General features: G+C 37.4%; 1 protein-coding gene across 6 annotated transcripts in view; it reads left to right on the top strand.

Annotated features, from left to right (window-relative positions):
- AGFG1 (ArfGAP with FG repeats 1) overlaps nt 1-20,047 on the top strand; it is a 74,022-nt gene that overhangs the window by 23,439 nt on the left and 30,536 nt on the right. For all 6 annotated transcript variants that reach the window (XM_088021524.1, XM_088021525.1, XM_028105134.2 and 3 more), the window contains exon 3: nt 19,749-19,864. In XM_088021524.1, the coding sequence (XP_087877650.1) occupies nt 19,749-19,864 (116 nt within the window). The remainder of the gene's footprint in view (nt 1-19,748; nt 19,865-20,047) is intronic.

Raw genomic sequence — 20,047 nt, 5'->3', positions numbered from 1 at the left:
TTGCCTTCATGTAAAGCTTAGAGTTTAGTTGGGGGGAAGAGAGAAAAGGAAAATCATTTCTGTCAATTCTGTTTTGGTTTAAGAGTGAGAAAGGGTTTCAGTTGGGAGCTGCAGATGCTCTGCGAGTGTGGAGACATAGTATTTTTCAGGAAGTTATACTTATGATTCAGTAGGCCTTATGAGACAAGCTATTCAGAGCTTTGGGGCAATTAAATTGCAACTTTGGGAGAGACTGGAGCCATTTATAACCACAAGCAAGCACTACCACAAAATATTTTTGTTTTAAGATTCCAAATTCACATGCTCTGATAGTTTTGCTGGAATATCCATGTATCATTTTGTGATATATTATATATACCTAGTCTATTACGAGGCTAAACAGAACACTAGTGGTTATTTCTCAAATCATCCTGTGTAAACTGTAGTATGTGATGGTGGTTCTCTATACAGAATCATGGACTCTGAAAAGTAGAAACCCAGTATCAGAAAGAGTGTTTGGGACATTATCAGAGCAAAGACAGTGGACCTTTGAATGAATCGTGAATCAGTATATGGAAATATCATGTAGCTTCAAAGTATTGTATTCATTCCTTTTTTTTTTTTTTTTTAAGATTTTATTTATTTGAGAGAGGGAGAGTGCGCAGGAGCGCACAAGCAGGGGGAGTGGCAGAAGCAGGCTTCCCGCTGAGCAAGGAACCTGATGCGGGGCTCAATGCTAGGACCCTGGGACCATGACCTGAACCGAAGGCAGATGGTTAACCAACTGAGCCACCCAGGCACCCGTAAAATACTATGAAGTCAGGCAACCTATGAAAGTTCCTAGTGTAGTTCTTGTAGAATAATGTAGATACTCAGGTGTTTATTGAATCAAAGTCTGAGATAGTAGAAGTTATAGGGGAAGGATTATCAATATTTTTACTCCCTGCACAGAGTGGTTTTATTAGAGGGATTTTTTAGTTTTCATAGAATATGAAAGTGTCATATACATTAATATTTGGTTTATGTATTTAAACTCTTGGAACATTTTAACCTTTATGCTGAGCTTAAATAATAATAGCAAAAATTGGCTGTTATTTTAGTAGCAACATATTCAATGTCATTATTGAGTGCAGAGCTAAGTTAAAACTCATTACTCCAGGATCTACAATTATTTTGTTGCTTTTAGCAGAGGTTGGCAAGCTGTTTATGTAAAGGACCAGTAAATATTGTAGGCTTTGTGGCCACCTACATGCAGTCGCTGTTGCGTATCCTTGTTTGAAAAAAGCATTTATCCTTTAAACATTTAAAAACCATTTTTAAATCAGGGGCAGTGCAAGAGCAGGCCAGTGGCCCAGTTTGATCTGCAGGTGGTTGGCTGAAGACTCCTGGTCTGTGGCATTCCAAAGTTTTCATTTCTCAGTATGAATCCTTTTATAACCTTCCTAGTTAATCTTCTTGCTTCATTCTGGCAGAAATGTTTTAACTGTAGTGAATCTGTTTTGTTTTCCATGTTTGCTGTCTCTATTCTAGTTTTCTTGCTATTTTGCCCATGCTGTTTTATTTATTGTGAATCTCTTAAGTCCTATCAAATTTTTACTCTCCAGTCAAGTCTTCCAGGAATATTGTGGGTGACAGGGACTATAAAACCCCAGTCATACTTGAAAATTTATATGCGCACACACACACAAATGCACACACACTTACGTGTGTGTATCTTATTCACTATAAGATACTGCATGAATTTTTTTAAGATTTGTTCATTTGAGAGAGAGCCAGAGAGAGAACGTGCATGAGTGAGTGGGAGGGAGGGGCAGAGAGAGAGGGTGAAGGAGAGAATCTCAGGCAGACTCCCCACTGAGCAGGGAGCCCCATGAGGGGCTCTGTCCCGGCACCGTGAGGTCATGACCTGAGTGGAAATCAGGAACTGGTCACTTAACTGACTAAGCCCCCCAGGTGCCTCTACACAAAATTTTTTTTTATTGCTCTTGTAGTTTCTTCTGTATTGGTTTTACTACCCTTGAAACATTATAGACATTTCTGTAGGATAATCTTATATACCTTTTCATTACACTTAGAGCAATGAGAATGTACAAGAGTATATGCAAGGAAGTTTGAAACTTAAGATCCATGTGAGTTTCTTTGGAATTACTCCTGGTAATTTATTCTTATTTTTTATTTTTTGTGTGAAAAGTCGTGGGCTTCACTCCCCAGAGATTCTGATCCTGGATGTGGGGTGAGGCAAAGGACTGTCTGTTTGCATTTTTGGCCAGAACCCCACTGTGATTCTGAAGCTGAGGGCTACAGACCACCTTCTGAGAAAACCACTCTAACAACTAAAGACTCCTGCCTAGGACTCAAAATAATTTGTGGTCTGGTTTCAACACCACTAATAAAATGAATCTTGTCACTTTGGGCAAACTGCTTTTCCCTTAGCTTTGTTTTCCTTTGTAATCTGTGAGAAGTACCTGTTTTGTACCTTTGTTTTGTATATATTGTAACATGGTCTTTTTCCATGGTGACTGAAAACCCAGAGTATGTAGAAAGAGCTAGATGTTAGGTTGTAACTACTGTTCTGAGTATTTAACTTTTTTTTTTTTGCAATGGTATCCCAGGTCACATGATTTATTTCCTTTTAGTTTATTTGCCTCAGCCATTTATTTTTTATTTATTTATTTTTTAAGATTTTATTTATTTGACAGAGAAAGAGAGATAGCCAGAGCAGGAACACAAGCAGGGGGAGTGGGAGAGGGAGAAGCGGGCTTCCCGCTGAGCAGGGAGCCCGATGTGGGGCTTGATCCCAGGACCCTGGGACCATGACCTGAGCCAAAGCCAGATGCTTAACAACGGAGCCACCCAGGCGTCCCTGCCTCAGCTATTCTAGCTTTTATCTCAGCTTTTTGTTTCTTTCTTGTTATTAGTGTGTTATCTTTTTAAAAACTTACTTGGATCCGATTAAAAATAGAAATTGTTAGTCTTTTTTTCCTTTTAAAACTTTTTGTTATGGAGATATTTGTATATCTATGCAAATAGACAGAATAATATAAAGAACTTCCACCAACTCATGGTCTTGTCCCTTCTTTATTATTTTGAAGCAAACCCAAGACCTGTAATTTCATCTGTAAACTCATCAGCTGATGTTGTCTCTAAAGCACAAGGACTTTAAAAAATATATAATCCTAGTACATACCATTTTCACATCCATAAAAATTAACAATAATCTAGTTATCTAGCCAGTATTCAAATTTCTTTCATTTCATAAATTTCATTTTTTTCCTTCTCTTACGAGTTTGTATAAATCAAGATACAGGTAAGGTCCACATGCTGTGAGTGGTTAATACGGGTTTTGAAACTACTGCTGATAAAGGATCAGAGGCTAGATGATCACAATCTGACCAGGCAACTTCTTGGGGCCTGTATTGCTTGGACTGTGGGAAAAAAGCCAGTTTTGCATCTGAGAGTGGGGGCCTCAGACCAGTGGGGCTGGATACCCTTTAACCTGGGGGGGGCCTTGCCATTGTAAGTCCCTGGGAAACATAACAGCTCAGATGACTTTAGGCCTTGCAATCAAACCTGCAGCACAAGTACCATGTAGTACACACTGAGGTATAGTCCCTCACCTATGTCTCCTCTACTGCTCCGGCATAAGCTGCTCTACAGGCTCCTCACAATTGATGTTTAATTCTTATTACAGAGCAGGAAATCTGTTTGTCTTCTATGACAACAACTGGCATTCATCTTCGTAACAGAGGATGTCATCTGGTTGTGGGGTACTTTATAAACTGATAAGAAAGTTGAAACAGGCTCTGGGCCCATAGATTTTTAAGGAATTGGTGATGACATTGAAGGTTTCTTCATCTATTTCATGAAAGTCAAGCCATCCTGCACAGGCAAGATCAGCTTTGGGTAGAAGTAAGCAAAGGCCATGCCCAGCAAGAACTTCTTAGAGTTTTAGATGGTGTCTTGTCAATCTTCTACTGGACCGTGGGCTCCACCAGTTCAAGGACAGTCTCATACTGGCCTGTCTAGGATCTTTACAAGGATGGGGTAGTTGTGAGCAGTCATATTCTGTTGCAGAACTTGTTGCAGCATGGTCCTCTAGGTCCTACTGCAGGTGAGTGGGTTCTCCCAGTAGTGAGAGTGCTGTGATGCATTAGCGGCTCTGCTTGGCAGGGTGAGCTATATTCTCTCAGAACGCTTCTCATGGATGGTCATGGCAAGATCTGATCTTGGGCAGAGGCTGCTCAAAGCCACAGCACAGTGACCAGATCTGCCTGTCTTCTGCCCCCTCCACCTCCTAATATTCTATTATGAACAATTCAGGTATACATAAAAGTGGAAAAATTATGCAGGTACAGGAAATATTGTGCTGTGTTTGCTTTAGCACACATCTATGTAGCTGTCCATTATTCAATCCATCTTATATTTTTTTTATATTTCAAAGTAGGTTGCAAACATTCGTTCACATCACTTAAATCTTTAGGATGTCATTAATTGGAATATTTGTTAAAAATTATTTGAGGTATAATTTGCATAGACTGAAATGTAAAAATCTTACCTTGTGGAAGAGTTTTAATAAATACATCCAATTTGGCACTAGACCCCTGCAGAGATGTAGAGCATGGCCATCTTCCCAAAAAGTTCCTTCTTCTTTAATTTCTCCCCCCTCCAGAGGCAACCAGTGTTTTGATTTTTATTCATATTCATATAAATAAAATAAAGTGTGCTTTTTTTGGTAAAAGTTCTTTTGAGAGTTATGCAGGTGGATACATGTAGTTCTTTTTTTATTACCTGGTACTTTTCTATTACATGAATAGATCAGAATTTGTTCATTCTTCTTTGTAAGATCTGTGATTAGTGAGTATTTTCTTTGAGTTTGTGGCTTTCTCCTTTATTTTCTTATTGGTGTCTTTTGACAAGCAAATGTTTGTCTTTTTGATGAATTTTATCAATATTTAGTTTTATAGTTACTGCTTTCTCAGCTCCATCTTAAGAAATCTCTGCCTACTCCCAAATCATCATAATCTCATTTTATTTTAGAAGCTTTGAAAGCTTTAGCTCTTACATTTACATCTATGATCAATCTCAAATTAATTTTAGTATATGGTGTGCTAGAGGTTGAGGTTCATCTTTTTCTGTGAATATATAAAGTTGTTCCAGCTCCATTTGTTAAAAAACACTTTTGTCAATGGATTACTTTGAAACCTTTGTCAAACATGAAATGACCATGAAAGTATGAGTATGTTTCAGAGCTCTGTGTTCAGTTTTATTCATTTATTTATTGGTGCTTACACCAGTACCATATCAGTGAGTCTTGAGGTCACGTAGCGCAAGTCCTCCAATTTCCCTTTCTTTGAAGATTACATGCCTAGATCAGGAGTTGGCAAACTGTGCCCCCTGCACCCCCACCCGAATTTGACCTATTGCCTGTTTTTATATGTCCTACTTAGTGATCTGCTGTTGTTTGACATAGGGACCAAGCCCAGGCTGCCCCCCTGCTGTCCCCCTGCTGTCCCCTTGCTGTCCCTGTTCCCCTTTCCCCTGTTGGCAGGTTCTGTACCAAGTGCTGGACTCTTTTAACGTGGGAGTGGATGACTCCATCGTCTTTAGCCAGCTGCTCAAGTTGAGATGACCCCGGCTCTCTAGGACAGAAAGGAATGCTGGGATTTGAGTGTCACTGGGGCAGAGAATGAAAGTGACCACTGTGGTTTTTCAGATTATCTGTTTCTTGTATCAGTTTTGATGATTGGTATTTTTAGGGAATTTGCCTGTTTCATGTAAGTTGTCATATTTATTGACGTTAATGAAACCCCCTCTTTTAAATGTGCATAGATTCTATAACAGTTTTGCTTTTTATTATTTCTTCTATTTGCTCTGTGTTATTTGTTCTTTCTTTGCTTAAGGTAGAACCTAAACTCATTGATTTGAAAGCTCTCTTTTCTAGTATTTTAAAGCGATAAATTTCTCTCCTCTGCTTTACCTGCTTTGCAGAAATTTTGATATGTTGTATTTTATCATTCAGTTCAAAATGTTTTCTGGTTTCCCTTGTGATTTCTTCTTTGATCCATGGATTATATAGGAGTGATTGTTTAATTTCCACATATTTAGGGTTTTTGTAGGTCTCTTACTCTAGTCAATTTCTAATTTACTTTTGTTTTTGTCCGTGAACATTCTCTGTTCTCTCAACCCTTATTTTTTGAGACTTGTTTTATGGTCTAGCACATATATAGTCTGTCTTGGTGAACATATTATATGCACTTGAAAAGAATGTGTTTCTGAAGTTGTTGGGTATAGTGTTCTATAAATGTCAGTTATAGGTTTGTGATTGATAGTGCTGTTCAACTCTTCTAGGTCTGCTTTACTGATTTTTGTCTAGGTAATTTATCAGTCACTGATTCAGCAGTTAACAAATGATTGTGGGTTTGTATATTTTCCCCTATTTTATTGTTTGCTTCATTTATTTTGAAACTTGTTAGGGGCCAACATACTTATTATTACTGTGTTGTCTTGATAAAGGTAGCATTCTGTCATTACACAGTCTCTTTATCTTTGGTAATACTCTTTTCCTTGAAAAGAGTACATTATCTGATATTTTTATTGTTGTTGCTCTATAGTGATAGGCCATTTTGAAGTCGTTGTCTTTGTTTTCTAAAGTATGACTGTGATGTACCTATGCATGCTTTGCAGGCATGTGTGTGTGTGTGTGTGTGTGTGTGTGTGTGTGTAGTCATGGTGTTTGCTGAGCTTTGTGAATCTGTGAATTTGTCTTCAAGATTATTTCTTTATTTTTGAAGATTTTATTCACTAGAGAGAGAGAGCACGAGTGGAGGGGAGAGGCAGTGGGAGAGAGAGAAGCAGACTCTCCGCTGAGCAGGGAGCCTGACCCTGGGCTCGATTTCCAGGACCTGGAGATCATGACCCGAGCCAAAGGCAGACGCTTAACCATTTGAGCCACCTAGGCGCCCCCAAAATTATTTTAAAATTGAGACTTCACCTGCAAATATGTTACACATTTTAATATTGTCCCACAGGACCCTGAAGCTCAGTTAACTTTCATTCTTCAGATTTCTGTTAAATTATGTGTTAAAGTTTACTTAACTACTTTTTTCAGCTCTGATCTCGTCATCAGATTGGATAATTTCTGTTTTTTCCCACCTGACTCTCCTGTTATCTCCGTACTCTAGTTTTTTGTTTGGAGTTAATTTGATATTTTTCAGTTCTAGAATTTACATTTGGTTCTTTTTTATAGTTTTTATTTCTCTGCTGAGATTTCAAAGTTGTATTCATTGTAAGCGCTTGCATATGGGGATCCTAGCTGCTTTAAATCATTGTCTGCGAATTCGAAAGTCATCATCTTTCTCTCCTGATTGCTTTTCTTTTGATTGTAGGTCACACTTTGCTGTTTCTTTGTATATCTAGTGATTTTGGATTATATCCAGGACATTGGAAATGGTAGGTTGTAGAGCCTCTGGATTCTGTTTTGTCCCTTAAGGGTATTGGTTTGGTTTCTTTTGTTCATTTTTTACTTTAGCAAACTCTGCTTCTCATGAGGATACCAGTTAAAATTTATGCTCAGTTCTTTTAGTCTCTAACTGATTGCTTGGAGTCAGCCCCATACATGCCTACCTTAAAGGTGAGCCAGAGATCTGGGTAGAGTTGTTCTGCAGGTTTTGTGGCTCCTATTCTCTGATTCTCTCCCTCCCTGGATTTGCCCTTCACTTTCCAGTTACTATGGTTGCAGGGATCTCCTTTTTAAGATTTGTGGATTTCTGTTCGAGTTTTACCAGCTCTGCTTGGCACTGACTGGGTCCTGCTTTCTAGTGATGATCTTTAAAAAAAAAAAAAAAACCAGAAAATACCTAGTTTCCTCTCCAGTTTCTGTTCGCTGTGGTTGCTCTTTAGTGTCTTCTTTTTTATAACAATTTTAAAAAAATATTTATTTATTTGACAGAGACAGCGAGAGCAGGGATACAAGCAGGGGGAGTGGGAGAGGGAGAAGCAGGCTTCCCGCTGAGCAGGGAGCCTGATGTGGGGCTCGATCCCAGGACCATGACCTGAGCCGAAGGCAGACGCTTAACGACTGAGCCACCCAGGCGCCCCTCTTTAGTGTCTTCTGATAGTTTTTACTGTTTGCACAGAGTTTACAGTTCTCATCTGCTGGAGAGTTGGGTGTTAATATGAGGTAATCTGACATTACTGGAAGTGAAAACTGCCTTACTTGCCTTTTAAATCTTTTTTTCTATAAGTTTCTATAAGTAAGTAGTATTTACTCCTACTCTCTCTCCTTCTCTTCCTTCTTCCATCTCCCCTCCCGTTCTCCTCTGCTTCTTGCTTCTCCTTTCTCCCAGCCCAGTTGTTTGTTCAGTAGTTTCCAGTGTCTGGATTTGCTGATTCTATCCATGTTGTAGTGTCATTGTTCCTCTGTCATCATAGTTACCTGTAAATTGGTAGCTGGATCTAGTAGCTTCTTAAGATTCATGTTTAATTTGGAGAAGGGAAAGACTCTGTTTCATAGGTCATCAGGTGGTGTATTCGTGCGTGGTAGACATTGTTGGGGGGATATGTTAGCAGCTCTTATTGCAGTTCTCTATTCCTACATCCATTAACTCATTTTGAAAACAGTTAAATATTTGGGCTGAAAGTGGTGATTTCTAACTTAGCAATTTTCCAAGTGCAGTCTGGGGACCTGTTGGGGATCCTTGAGACCTTTCCAGGGATTGTGTAAAGTCAAAAATTTTTAATAATGAAGACTTGATTTGCTATTTTTACTTTCATTCTCATGAGTATACAGGAGAGTTTTCCAGAAGCTGTGTAACATAAAGATGCAGAAGCAGATGAGAAATCAGCTAATGTTCAATCCAGCATTAATGAAATTTGCAAAGATGTAAAACAGTGCCGCTTTTTTCACTAACGTTTTTAGTTTTAGAAAATATAGCTGTTTTCATAAAAGTTATTTATATTAACATGCAATACTTTTATTACTCTTTTAAGTACATCAGAACTACTTCTCATACATATCAGGTATAGTGCACATAAAGCTATTTATGGTTCTCCATATTTAACTGTTTCCAAAATGAGTTAGCTCCATAGCATCTTCCAACAGTGACCAGCTAGGTGTGTGTTTTTTTAAATATCGTTATGAAATTATTTGATGTGTTTCAATCTGTTGTAGTTATTTCAATTGATGCTCAATTTGTCCTCTTTGGACATGGAGATAATCTGTTTTGGAAACCTACTTAAAACTCAACTCTTCTGCAGCCCTAATGTCTGCTTAGAAGAGCTTTGCCTGATTATTCCTTCTCCTTTTTTTTCTTTTTTTTTAACCTGTGAGTCACCCATGTATTCGTAAATGTTCAAAGAAAATGAAATGTTTCTTCTCCAGATCATTAATTTACATAGAATATGGTACAGATCAGGTTTACTTCAGAGGCTTGTTTTGCATTTGGGCCAGTTAGTCTCTCTATTCCTCAGCCAAAGGCTACATTCCCAGCCTCAGTCAGCTGTCTGGCAAATGCATGCCTTTAGTCACCAGGCCAACCAGACAATAGAAGTGTCAGTACAAATCGATTATTATCATTGAACCTTAGATTGAGTTAAACATTGAATGAGTAATGTTCTTGTTAGCAGTGGTTCGCTGGTATTGATGCTGTCTTTAAACCATTGATAATCCACAAACAGTTCTTTTTTCATATCATGACAAATAAATAAAACTGTTCTTAATATTCAGTTCTAAAGGAAATATGATTAGGTTAACTTGCCCATTCTGCTCCTTTGCTCCCTGTTATTAGTTACATTCTGGAAAATGTAAAAAGTGAAAACTTTCTCTGTGGAGAGAGAGAAACCAAAACCGTTGGTTAATTTGTCCTTCTTGGCAGTTTTGCATATAAGATTCATAACTGTCTTTGGGAATGAGAATGCTGTGCTTTAAGAGGTTCACAAATTAAGTGTAGAATGATTGGAACCAAAACACTGGTGTGAATTTTGTTCTCTTTTTTAGATGGTGATTCTAAAGTTCATCCAAAAAAACGAAGAAGTAAAATTAACTAGGAAGAAATTGTAAACCAAAGAGGAAATAAGATTGGCTCTACTCAGATACTAAATATATCTGTTTATAGGCAATAATTTGCAATATAAACGTGTGGCAACTACAATAGTCTGAAACTAGAATAGGCACAGATCTGTAGACTAAATCCTGAGATACGCTATAATCTTTATATATATTAGGTATATGAAGTTATCATAAAATGAATGAATTTCAGCAGTTCAGTGTGGAAGGAATTGGTTATTCAGTAAAGGAAAAGTCAGAACGTTAACTGACAGTATACCAAAATAAATTTCAGAAGTATTTTATTTTTAATTTTTTTTTAAAGATTTTATTTATTTGTCAGAGAGAGAGAGCACAAGGAGGGGGAGTGGCAGGGAGAAGCAGGCTCCCTGCTGAGCAAGGAGCCTGATGCAGGACTTGGGACTCGATCCCAGGACCCTGGGATCATGACCTGAGCTGAAGGCAGGTGCTTAACCGACTGAGCCACCCAGGCGTCTCCAGAAGTATTTAAAGTTACAATTTAAAAGCACAAAAACAATAAAAATATAGAAAATGTCTCAGAGTGTCTCCCTACAAGGTATTTTTTAATCCCAAAGGGAAAAATTGTGACTTTATTGTGGATAAATCTGGCATATGTCACTTAATATCACTCAGGAATGGGACAAGTTGACATCATGTCTCCTGATATAATGCATTGAGAAGGATACAACATGGTTTACATGCATGACAAAAATTTCATTTTGAGAAAACCAAAATAAAGGAACATCCTACAAAATAACTAGCTGTAGTCTTCAAAGATGTCAAGGGACACATGAAGGAACCGTTCCAGATTAAAGGCAACAAGACGGTTATGGATTCTGTACCGGGTGATCCTTTTCCTTTTGCTATAAAGGACATTATTAAGATAATTGGCTAGTCTGTGGATTAGATAATAAAACAAAATGTTTATTTCCTGATTTTGATAATTTTGCTTATGGTTATGTAAAAGAATGTCCCTGTTTTTAGGAGATACACATTTAGGAAGAGATCTAAATGGTTCAGAAAAAATTTTGTCTCAAGAGAAAATGGTAAAGTAAATGTTAACATTAACGACTTTGGGTAAGGGGTATATGGGAGTTCTTTTCTACTACACTTGAAACTTTTTTGTAAAACAAATTATTTTCTGGCTAAAAGGCAGACTAAATTGTAGTGTTTAAAGTTGTATACGCTTGGGGTAGACAATAAAAAAAACCATAAGCGATTACCATAAAAATTAATAGAAAATGTAGCTTACTGTTTAACATTTAAATGTGTAAGGACTTTATATACTAAAAGCAATGGAAAAATCACAGAGTAAATATTGATAAATTTAGCTAAAACCAGGAAGATTTTTAAAGACATAGCATACAAAATTAAAAGACCAATTGTTTCGTTACCCATGCAGCCCTACAGGGTAATTTACATATGTCATCTTAGTTTGAGAAAGTGGGGCAGTTGATAATCTTTCTCCACACTAATGTGACTTCACTAAAGTAGTAAATTTTACATTTATAAAGCTTTCTGTAATTTGCAAAGCACATTCATGAATCAACATGTATTTTGGGTTGGGGAGTCCTTACCATGCTCATGCTCCTTGCTGATGGAAGAAAGGGGGAAGACTCCCTCTCCCTGTCTTGGGAAAACCACAAAATAAAGACACAAACACACAGTTTATTGGACCAGGAATGGACAGCTAACCCTGGGGGCCAGTGACTAATCAGAGCCTCCCTCTTTTAAGAAATTGAATTCAGGTTCACAGAGGCTAGATTCAAATGATGAATCACTTAAACCAAAAAAGACAGTATGTACTTGGGCCATGTGCAGTCTTAACAAGTAAACAGGAAAGAAAATCATGTATTAAGATAAGAGCAGTGACTTTATAGACATGCTCTGAGAATCAGAGGTGATAAACTCTGTGTTTGGTGGGACAGGTGTGGAGAGGGGCTTTGGAAACAGATATCAAGACTACCTAGTCCCAAATGGCTTTCTCTTTACAGGTTCCCATAAAGTTTATGTTTTCTTGAAGTGTTGCTGTATGCTTCCTGTGAACTTGTTTTATCTGAACTGTTGTGGCTGGGTTTCTCTTCTTTGAAACCTATCTGAAACACTATCTGACATTAGAGATTTTAAATGAAATCCGCCATGGGAATGTGCTGTGTATTGTGTACTGCCTTTTACTAAGTGGCCATGGTAGGTTTCTGAATTAAAGCTGGTCTCCTTCACAGACATAGATATTTGTAAGTAAGTTTTACTGCGGTTTCCACTGCGTTTAATTTCTTTCTAGTGTTCTAAATATTTCCTGCCTTTATCTTTTCTATTCTTTATACTCATCAGTTATTTAGAAAACAAGTGTTAAATACGTATTAATCCTTACGTGAAACTTACTCTGGTACTTTTTCACCTTTATTCTCTAGGGAATAAATTGACCGTTAGGTAGTCCTCATTCTTGGAAAGTTTTCCCTCCAAGGAAAGGCTTCTTTCATTTTAGTTTCATCTGTTACTCCCCATGCACAGTATAATACCTGCCTCTAAAATAGGCTTTTATTTATTATCCTATTTAAATTGTTATTATTTTTGGCTGCTGGGATGGTATCCTAGTAAGTCCATACTTGCAGGTTAAGTCAGGGGTTGGCAGACATTTTCTGTAAGGGGTCAGTTAGTACATATTAGGTTTTGTGGACCATATGGTCTCTGTTGTAGCTACCCAACAAAGCACCATAGACAGTAGATAAACAAGTGCACGTGGCTGTGTTCCAATGAAACTATAGCTGCCTAACACAGACCATAGGCCAGATTTAGCCTGTGAGGTTTAATTTGCTAACCTCTGGTCTATATAGAATGTGAGAATTTGGATCAGTGAATTTATTACTTCTGCATGAGTAAGTTGGTAAGCTAAATGTTCTAGGTCAGCATGTATATTTTAGATGGAACAAAGGGAAACATAATTTCTGCAGCACATATACTTCAATGCTGATAGGAAGTTGCTTTCACTCATGCACAAGCTTATTTATTTATTTTGTGTCTGCTATGTGTCAGGCACTGAGAATACAAATAGAGGTGATTCAGAGAGAAGGTTCCTGCCTCATGAAATTTACATTTAGAAGCTGTGAGATAAAGGGGGTGAAAGTAAGTAATATGTTGTAGTAATGTATATATGAGGTTTGGTGTGGGGGATGTTGCCCCCTTTGGATTGTATGTTCAGGGAAGACTTTCTGAGGAGGCCTGTGTGGCTAGAAAGAGTGAGGACAGAAGAGGAGTCTGTAGAGTTAATCAGGGCTTGGCTCCTTTGGGGCCTAAATTGAAGAATTTGATTTTTATGTTAAGGAAGCCATTATAAGGTAGTTTGTGCTTAAATTAAAAAAAAAAAAAAAAGAAAAACCTAAGATTAAATAAATTGGATTTGATGTAAGTCTTGTTCCCTCACATATCCATTTATGTGTCTGGTTCACAGAGGCTCTGGTCTCTTAGTTATCTGCACATAAAGTTTGTGAGTGCCTCTTCAGTGAATCAGTTGCATATGTTCTAATTCTTTCACATGTTTTAAAACCAGATTTTAAGATGGAATATACCATATATTCCTAAAAAGGTATATACATGGAGAACTATCTGTTTCTCTTGCATAAGTCCTATGAATAGTGTCTTTGTTTCTCTAAGTATTATTAATTAATATATATCCTTTAGATAGGCTGTCACGGGGAAATACCTACCAGTCTAGAAATATTAGAATAGTCATGCTAATGTAAGTTGGATGGGTATAGGAAATGTTAATAATGTACTTATTTTTCCAGTATTTAACTTGAGTCATGACATGTATTTGAGATATTTTTCTGATTTTGGATTTTTAGGGCAAATTAAGGCAAAAAACTGATTTTTCTTCTTTTTAGGGTAAAATAATATATTGATGATAACATGGTCTCTCTTGAGAGCTTCTAATGGGATTTCCTGTTTGTTAATATTTATTTCTGTTCAGTTTTTCTGTGTTCTTAGAGTGGCTATTAGTTACTTGTTCATGAATTTTTCATTTAAGTCTCATTTCTGTATTTTATGGGCAATATTTTCAAATGCTGTAATTATATCTTACATGGAGTCAGTAATCCTCCATCTCTCCACTAAGGAGTGAAAAGACAAAAAAGTCTAGTTGGATGTATATAGATTGGATTAATGAAAAAAAGATTAATTCCAGAGCATCTTTCTGTCCTTTCCTTATTTTTTATCTTTTTACCTAGAGGTTGCAAACAGAGGCTAGTCACAATGTTTATTCTTTGCATCCTCTTTGTGAAAATAAGGGTTTGTCAGAATAAAGGTAAATTCCCTCTCACACAGATTTCTACTGTTTTGCTGTCCCATGAGGGGATCATAAAGGTGTAATCTCTGCCCTTACCTCTTTTCCTTCTCAAGCCTGGTGCAGCACTGTTTTCTTACCCTTCCTTTTTTATAGGAGTAATTGAGAATTAGTATGGATGTTTCCTATCTCTGGTGTCCGTAATTTAGTTTGTTAAATTGCTTGCACCGCATATATTTATTATCATGGTTTGGGTGCTGTGCTGGAGAGCTTCCATCTGCCTTTCTAGCTCTGGTCTTTACCCTGCTCTGGCTCCAGGCAGCTGGTTTATCTGGATACACAGATGGGCTTTCTTGATTCTTGGCTTCGAGTTGGGTTTAGCTGATGGGGAACATTGTCAGCAGATCAAAGAAAGGAAAGTAAGTATTACTTTCTTCTTCCCTGTGGGATTTCTTGTATTCTTTCTGCATCCTTCCATTGAAGGTCAAACTCCTATTAAGTAGCCCTCTTCCTTTTAAGGTTACTGACATCTTCCTCTCTTCCTCCCTTCACTGCCAGTGGGTAGGGTTGGGCCCTGCTCTTACTAATGCGGGGAACTATACTCATGTGATTTCCTTACAGCCTCTGTGCTTTGTAAATAGCCTATTAAACTTTTTTCAAATTTCACAAATTGAGTATGCCACCTGTTTTCTATGGCAACCCTGACTGATAAATATGCTTTAAAATATTTTAGGTTCTGTCAGTGACTATTATGATTGCAATTCTAAAGTGGATTAGCACTAGAATAAGGAAAAAATTACCCTGACAATTTCATGGGTTTATTCTTTTGGCTGATATGTAATTTTATTTTAAAATAAATGATGTGTGGTTTTGAGCATTATTGGTATATTTATTGAACACACACTGTGGCACAACCCATCTTTTTAAGCATTGTGGGGAATTCAGAAGTACACGAGACACGTGCAGTAATTTGAATATGAGGCAGTTGGTAATGAATCTCATGTGAGAGGTACAAAGTGCTATAGAAGTTTGGAGGAGAAGGGGCGCCTGGGTGGCTCAGTTGGTTAAGTGTCTGCCTTCAGCTCGGGTCATGATCTCAGGGTTCTGGGATCGAGTCCTGCATGGGGCTCCCTGCTCAGCGGGAGGCCTGCTTCTCCCTCACCCCCCCACCCCGCTTGTGTTCCCTCTCTCCCTGTGTCTGTCTCTGTCAAATAAATAAATAAAATGTTTTTTAAAAAGAGAAGTTTGGAGGAGGGAGATTATTTTATCAAGACAACTTTGATTCTGTCTGTAGCAGGAAAGAAGGGATACTCATAGTTTCCTGTGTTCCTGAGGAGACCTCTACTTCCCAGCCCTTGCTCACCTTATTATTTCATAACCCACCTCTGAAAGTAATAACTAATACTAGTTAAAGTTCACGTATATGCCTGTTCCAGAGTAGAAAACTCCTATTAACTCATCTAACCGTTCCACCATCCCTGTGAAGCAGATTCTGTGACTAAACCGAGTTGGAATTCAAATTCAGGCTGTCTGATTCCCTAGTCTATGCTCTGAACTACCCTAGCCATCACATTATTCTATAATTAGAACTGATTATCCACGTCGCTTAAAGAGATTATCAAAACTAATTACATCATGAGTGCAGCTCTTTCAAATGTTGGCTTTTCAGTCTCATTCTTGCTCCCCAGTGGTGTTTCTGGGCACCCAGCCGCATGCTTCTTGTGCAAGTAGATTTTATCAATTGCTGTGGCTTATTGCAGTCATACCTCTGAGGCCCCTCATTCATTATAGATTTTAGCTCCTTACATAATGTCTTTTTTTTACTAGTGTTAATCATTTCTGCCAATCTCAGTATCTGCATGGATAATCCCCATGATTATCATAATAATAGATAATTCGGCCTCCTGAATTCCTTGACCTCTTAACCTCCTATAATCTTGCATCTTATTTTAGATTTTTTATTTATCAATAACTGAATCAAGAGTTCAGGTTCAAACAGCCTGTTCTCTGAGCACCCCCACTTCTTTCTTCCCAGCTCATTCCCTCTTAATTTCTTACTCCCAGCAACTTTATTACAACCTGAACCTAAACTTCTTTGTTGTCCATCATCCTCATCATATCTTTGTTTTTCTCACTTTAGATTCCATGGTCTGTTATAACCACTCCTTTTTAACTTCGGTTGTATTTTACCTTAATTAAAGCCAACACTTGACTACTTTGTACCTAAATAATCAGATGAGGCTGGAGGGAAACACACAACTTTTATGACTGGTTTCATTTTAATACTCAAGACCACAGGTCTCGGTACTGCTTGCCCTATTAGTAATTCACTCAGGATTTTGAGCAAAATAGGAAATTGTTGTTGTGGGGTAACACAGTCAGAAATAAGAACTGACCAATATCAAGGGGCTTTGATAGTGAGATGGCATGAATTTGTAGTGGACCAAAGCAGCCAGTTTTAATGGTTTTTCCAGTCGGCAAGCCGGAGCAGCACCGCAGCAGTTCGTTTAGAATTTTGAGTGGCAGGGCCTACAGGCTGCTAAGGCCAGCTGTCTATATATATATATAAAGTTTACCATCAAGTACGTCATCTTTGCTTTATTTTACCATGATGAGTGCCAAGACAGTAACTTAATGATCTCTCTTCAGGCCATCTTCTTTTGATTTGTGTATTTGTTATTTATTCACTATTTGTAGTTTAAAAAATTGTATATGGTAGTTAATGGGGATTTTTGGAATGTAATGACTTAAATGTCATAAAGTGTCCTGAACTAATTGTGTCAGTCACAGTTAATAATTCTTTGGCCTTGGGCAAATGATTACCATGTCTCTTGTTTTCTCATTTGGGAATTTTTAAGATAGAAGAATTAGAAACTTCTGATCCCCCCTTTATAAATGTAAAGCCACAGCATCTTTCAAAAATTACATTTTTGGAGAATCATTAGTCAGGTTTCTGACTAAGGAGAGTCCCATGTGGTTCTTTTTAAATTATTAAATAGTTTTTGGAGAAACTGGCCCTCTACAGGGTTGATGGTATTTCCGGCAGTAAGTTGCATCACCATTTCTGGGTGACTGTGCTTGGTTTTTGCCACTGAAAATTTTTTATAATGAGATTGTGCCTTAGCCTAGACCTTATGTGTGTCAGCTGTCCTGCCTTAATGATGGTATAGTGTCTGTACTGAGCCTGGAGTAGGAGGGAACCATAGGAAAAGTTGTCTTGAAATGTGCTTGGGGTCCAGATAGAGGAGAAGGGTGAGTCCTTTTTCTGGTTCCCCTTTCTCCCTTACCCACTTCAGTGAGCAGGGTATGATTGAGAGGTGTGCTGCTGCTTTTCATCCTGATTCCTCAAATCTTGGGCTTTTTGAAGCTAGATACTGTTCTTTTCACAGTGTAATAATTGGTTGTTTTTTAAAACAATATAATTTTGGAAACTCGTGGACTAGTGTCATAGCTTTACTGAAGAATAATTACAATAACTTGTGCTTATTTAAACTATACAATTTTGATGAAGTTTGATATATGTGAAACCATCACGATAGTGACAAGACAACATACATTTTCATTATCCCGAAGAGTTTTTTTTGTGCCCATTTGTAATGTATCTGCTGATCTCCTTTCTGTCATTATAGATACGTTTATATTTTCTAAAATATAAATGAGTGGAATCATACAGTATATACTTTAGAGGGGGATCTGGCTTCTCAGTCAGCATAATTATCTTGAGGTTTATTCATGTAGTTGCCTGTATCAATAATTTATTCCTTTTAATTGCTGAGTAGTATCCTACTTGGATACTCCAAAATTGATCCATTCAACCTATTGATGAACCTTTTCGGTTGTTTCCACTTCGGAGTTATTATCTGTAAAGCTGCTGTGAACATTGTATACAAATTTGAGTGTGGACATGTGTTTTTTTATTTTTGTTGGGTAGATACTTTAGAAGTGGGATGGCTGGGTCATCTGGTAGGTATATATTTAGCTTTTAAGAAATCGTCAACAGTCTTCCAAAGTGGTTGTACCATTTGAACATTTTTGAGAGTTCCAGTTGTTCCACATTGTTACCAACACATGATATGGTTAATTTTTTTATTTTTAGCCCTCTAGTGGTATCTATGGGTTTCTCTGTAGTGGAGTCTTGGTGTTGTTTTTATTTTCTGCATGACTGGTGATTTGGGGCTGCTTATTTGTGATGTGTATGTCTTTAGTGAAGTGTCTGTTCAACTTCTCTGCCCACTCTTACAAGCTTTTTGTAATTGAGTTTTAGAAATTTTTAAATGTATTTTGGATTCATGTTCTTTTAGGTTCTGAACGCATTTTGCCAGTACTTTTTATCAGTTGGTGGCTTGCCTTTTCATTTTTTCTTTTAAGTTTTTTTGAAGAGCAAGAGTTGTAAATTTTGAAGTCCACCTTATCAGTTTTTTCTTTATATTTCTCTGCTCTTTGTGTTCTGAGTTCTGCATCATTTTATTTCTGTAATTTTTCTAAAAAGTTAAATATCTCAGATTCTTAGATTTTAACCATTAGGGGTAAGAAAGCATAGGAGGTGATTATAAAGCTAGAGTTGTATCTGCCTTGTATTTTTGTTATTGTTATTATACTTTAAGCTCAAATTATTTATGATTCTAGTACTTTTTATTTGGGTTTTTTTTTTTTTTTTTTCATTTCTTCATCCAGCATGGGGCTTGAACTCATGACCCTGAGATCAAGAGTCACATGCTCTAGAGGCACCTGGGTGGTGGCGTAGTCGGTTAAGCATCTGACTCTTGGTTTCGGCTCATGTTGTGATCTCAGGGTCCTGGGATTGAGCCTTGTGTCTGGCTCCATGCTCAATGCAGAGTCTGCTTAAGACTCTTTTCTCCTTCTCCCTCTGATGCTCCCCCCCCCGCCCCCCGCTGTTCATGCACAGGCATGTATGTGCTCTCTCTTTTTCAAATAAGTAAATAGATAAGTCTTTTTTTTTTTTTTAAAGAAAGAGTCACATGCTCTACTGACTGAAATCAGGCGCCGCTTTTTTGGTTGATTTTTTAATCTGTCAAAGATCCATGAAATTGCTGCTGGTCTAATTCCTCTGTTTTATGGGTGAAGGAACTGAGGTTTATAAAAGTATACGACTTAGTTCAGGGCTTACAGTTTATGGTCATTTCAAGACCCAAAAGTCCCAAATCCCCTCAAATCCCATTTCATTAGTTTCCCTGTGAGATGTTATTTTTTATAATGCTGTTGCTAAGATTTTATTGCAGACTGGAATATATTAAAATAAATTTACTTCATTCGTTGCTTCTTCATTTTTCTTTGTGGTAAATATTTTCATTGAAAGGAGTGGTATTAAGTAGGTTAGCTTTTTGAAAGAATCCTAATTTTCCCTTAAAATTTCATTAAGTTAAGATGTTGAAATTAACACTTTTGTTTTTTTAATTCTTTCCAAAGGTCTGTAAACAGATTTGGCTAGGATTATTTGATGATAGATCTTCAGCAATTCCAGACTTCAGGGATCCACAGAAAGTGAAAGAGTTCCTACAAGAAAAGTATGAAAAGAAAAGATGGTGAGTGAATAGTTTGTATTTAGAGCAAAGGCTCCCAAACTCACATTAATTATGGGTAAGATTAATCTGAAAAGGAAGGAAGGAAGGAAATAGGTAGATAGGAAATAAGGAAATAGGTATGTAGGTAGATAGATCCTCATTATATTCTGGCATTTTGTTGGATTTGGTTTCTAAAAGCCTTGA

The sequence above is a fragment of the Eumetopias jubatus genome, unplaced genomic scaffold (assembly GCF_037043125.1).
Source record: "Eumetopias jubatus isolate StellerSeaLion01/CBP00866 unplaced genomic scaffold, mEumJub1_p1.0 scaffold_3, whole genome shotgun sequence".
Lineage (NCBI taxonomy): Eukaryota > Metazoa > Chordata > Mammalia > Carnivora > Otariidae > Eumetopias > Eumetopias jubatus.
Note: the sequence above shows the minus strand (reverse complement) of the source record. Positions and strands in the feature narration are given on the sequence as shown.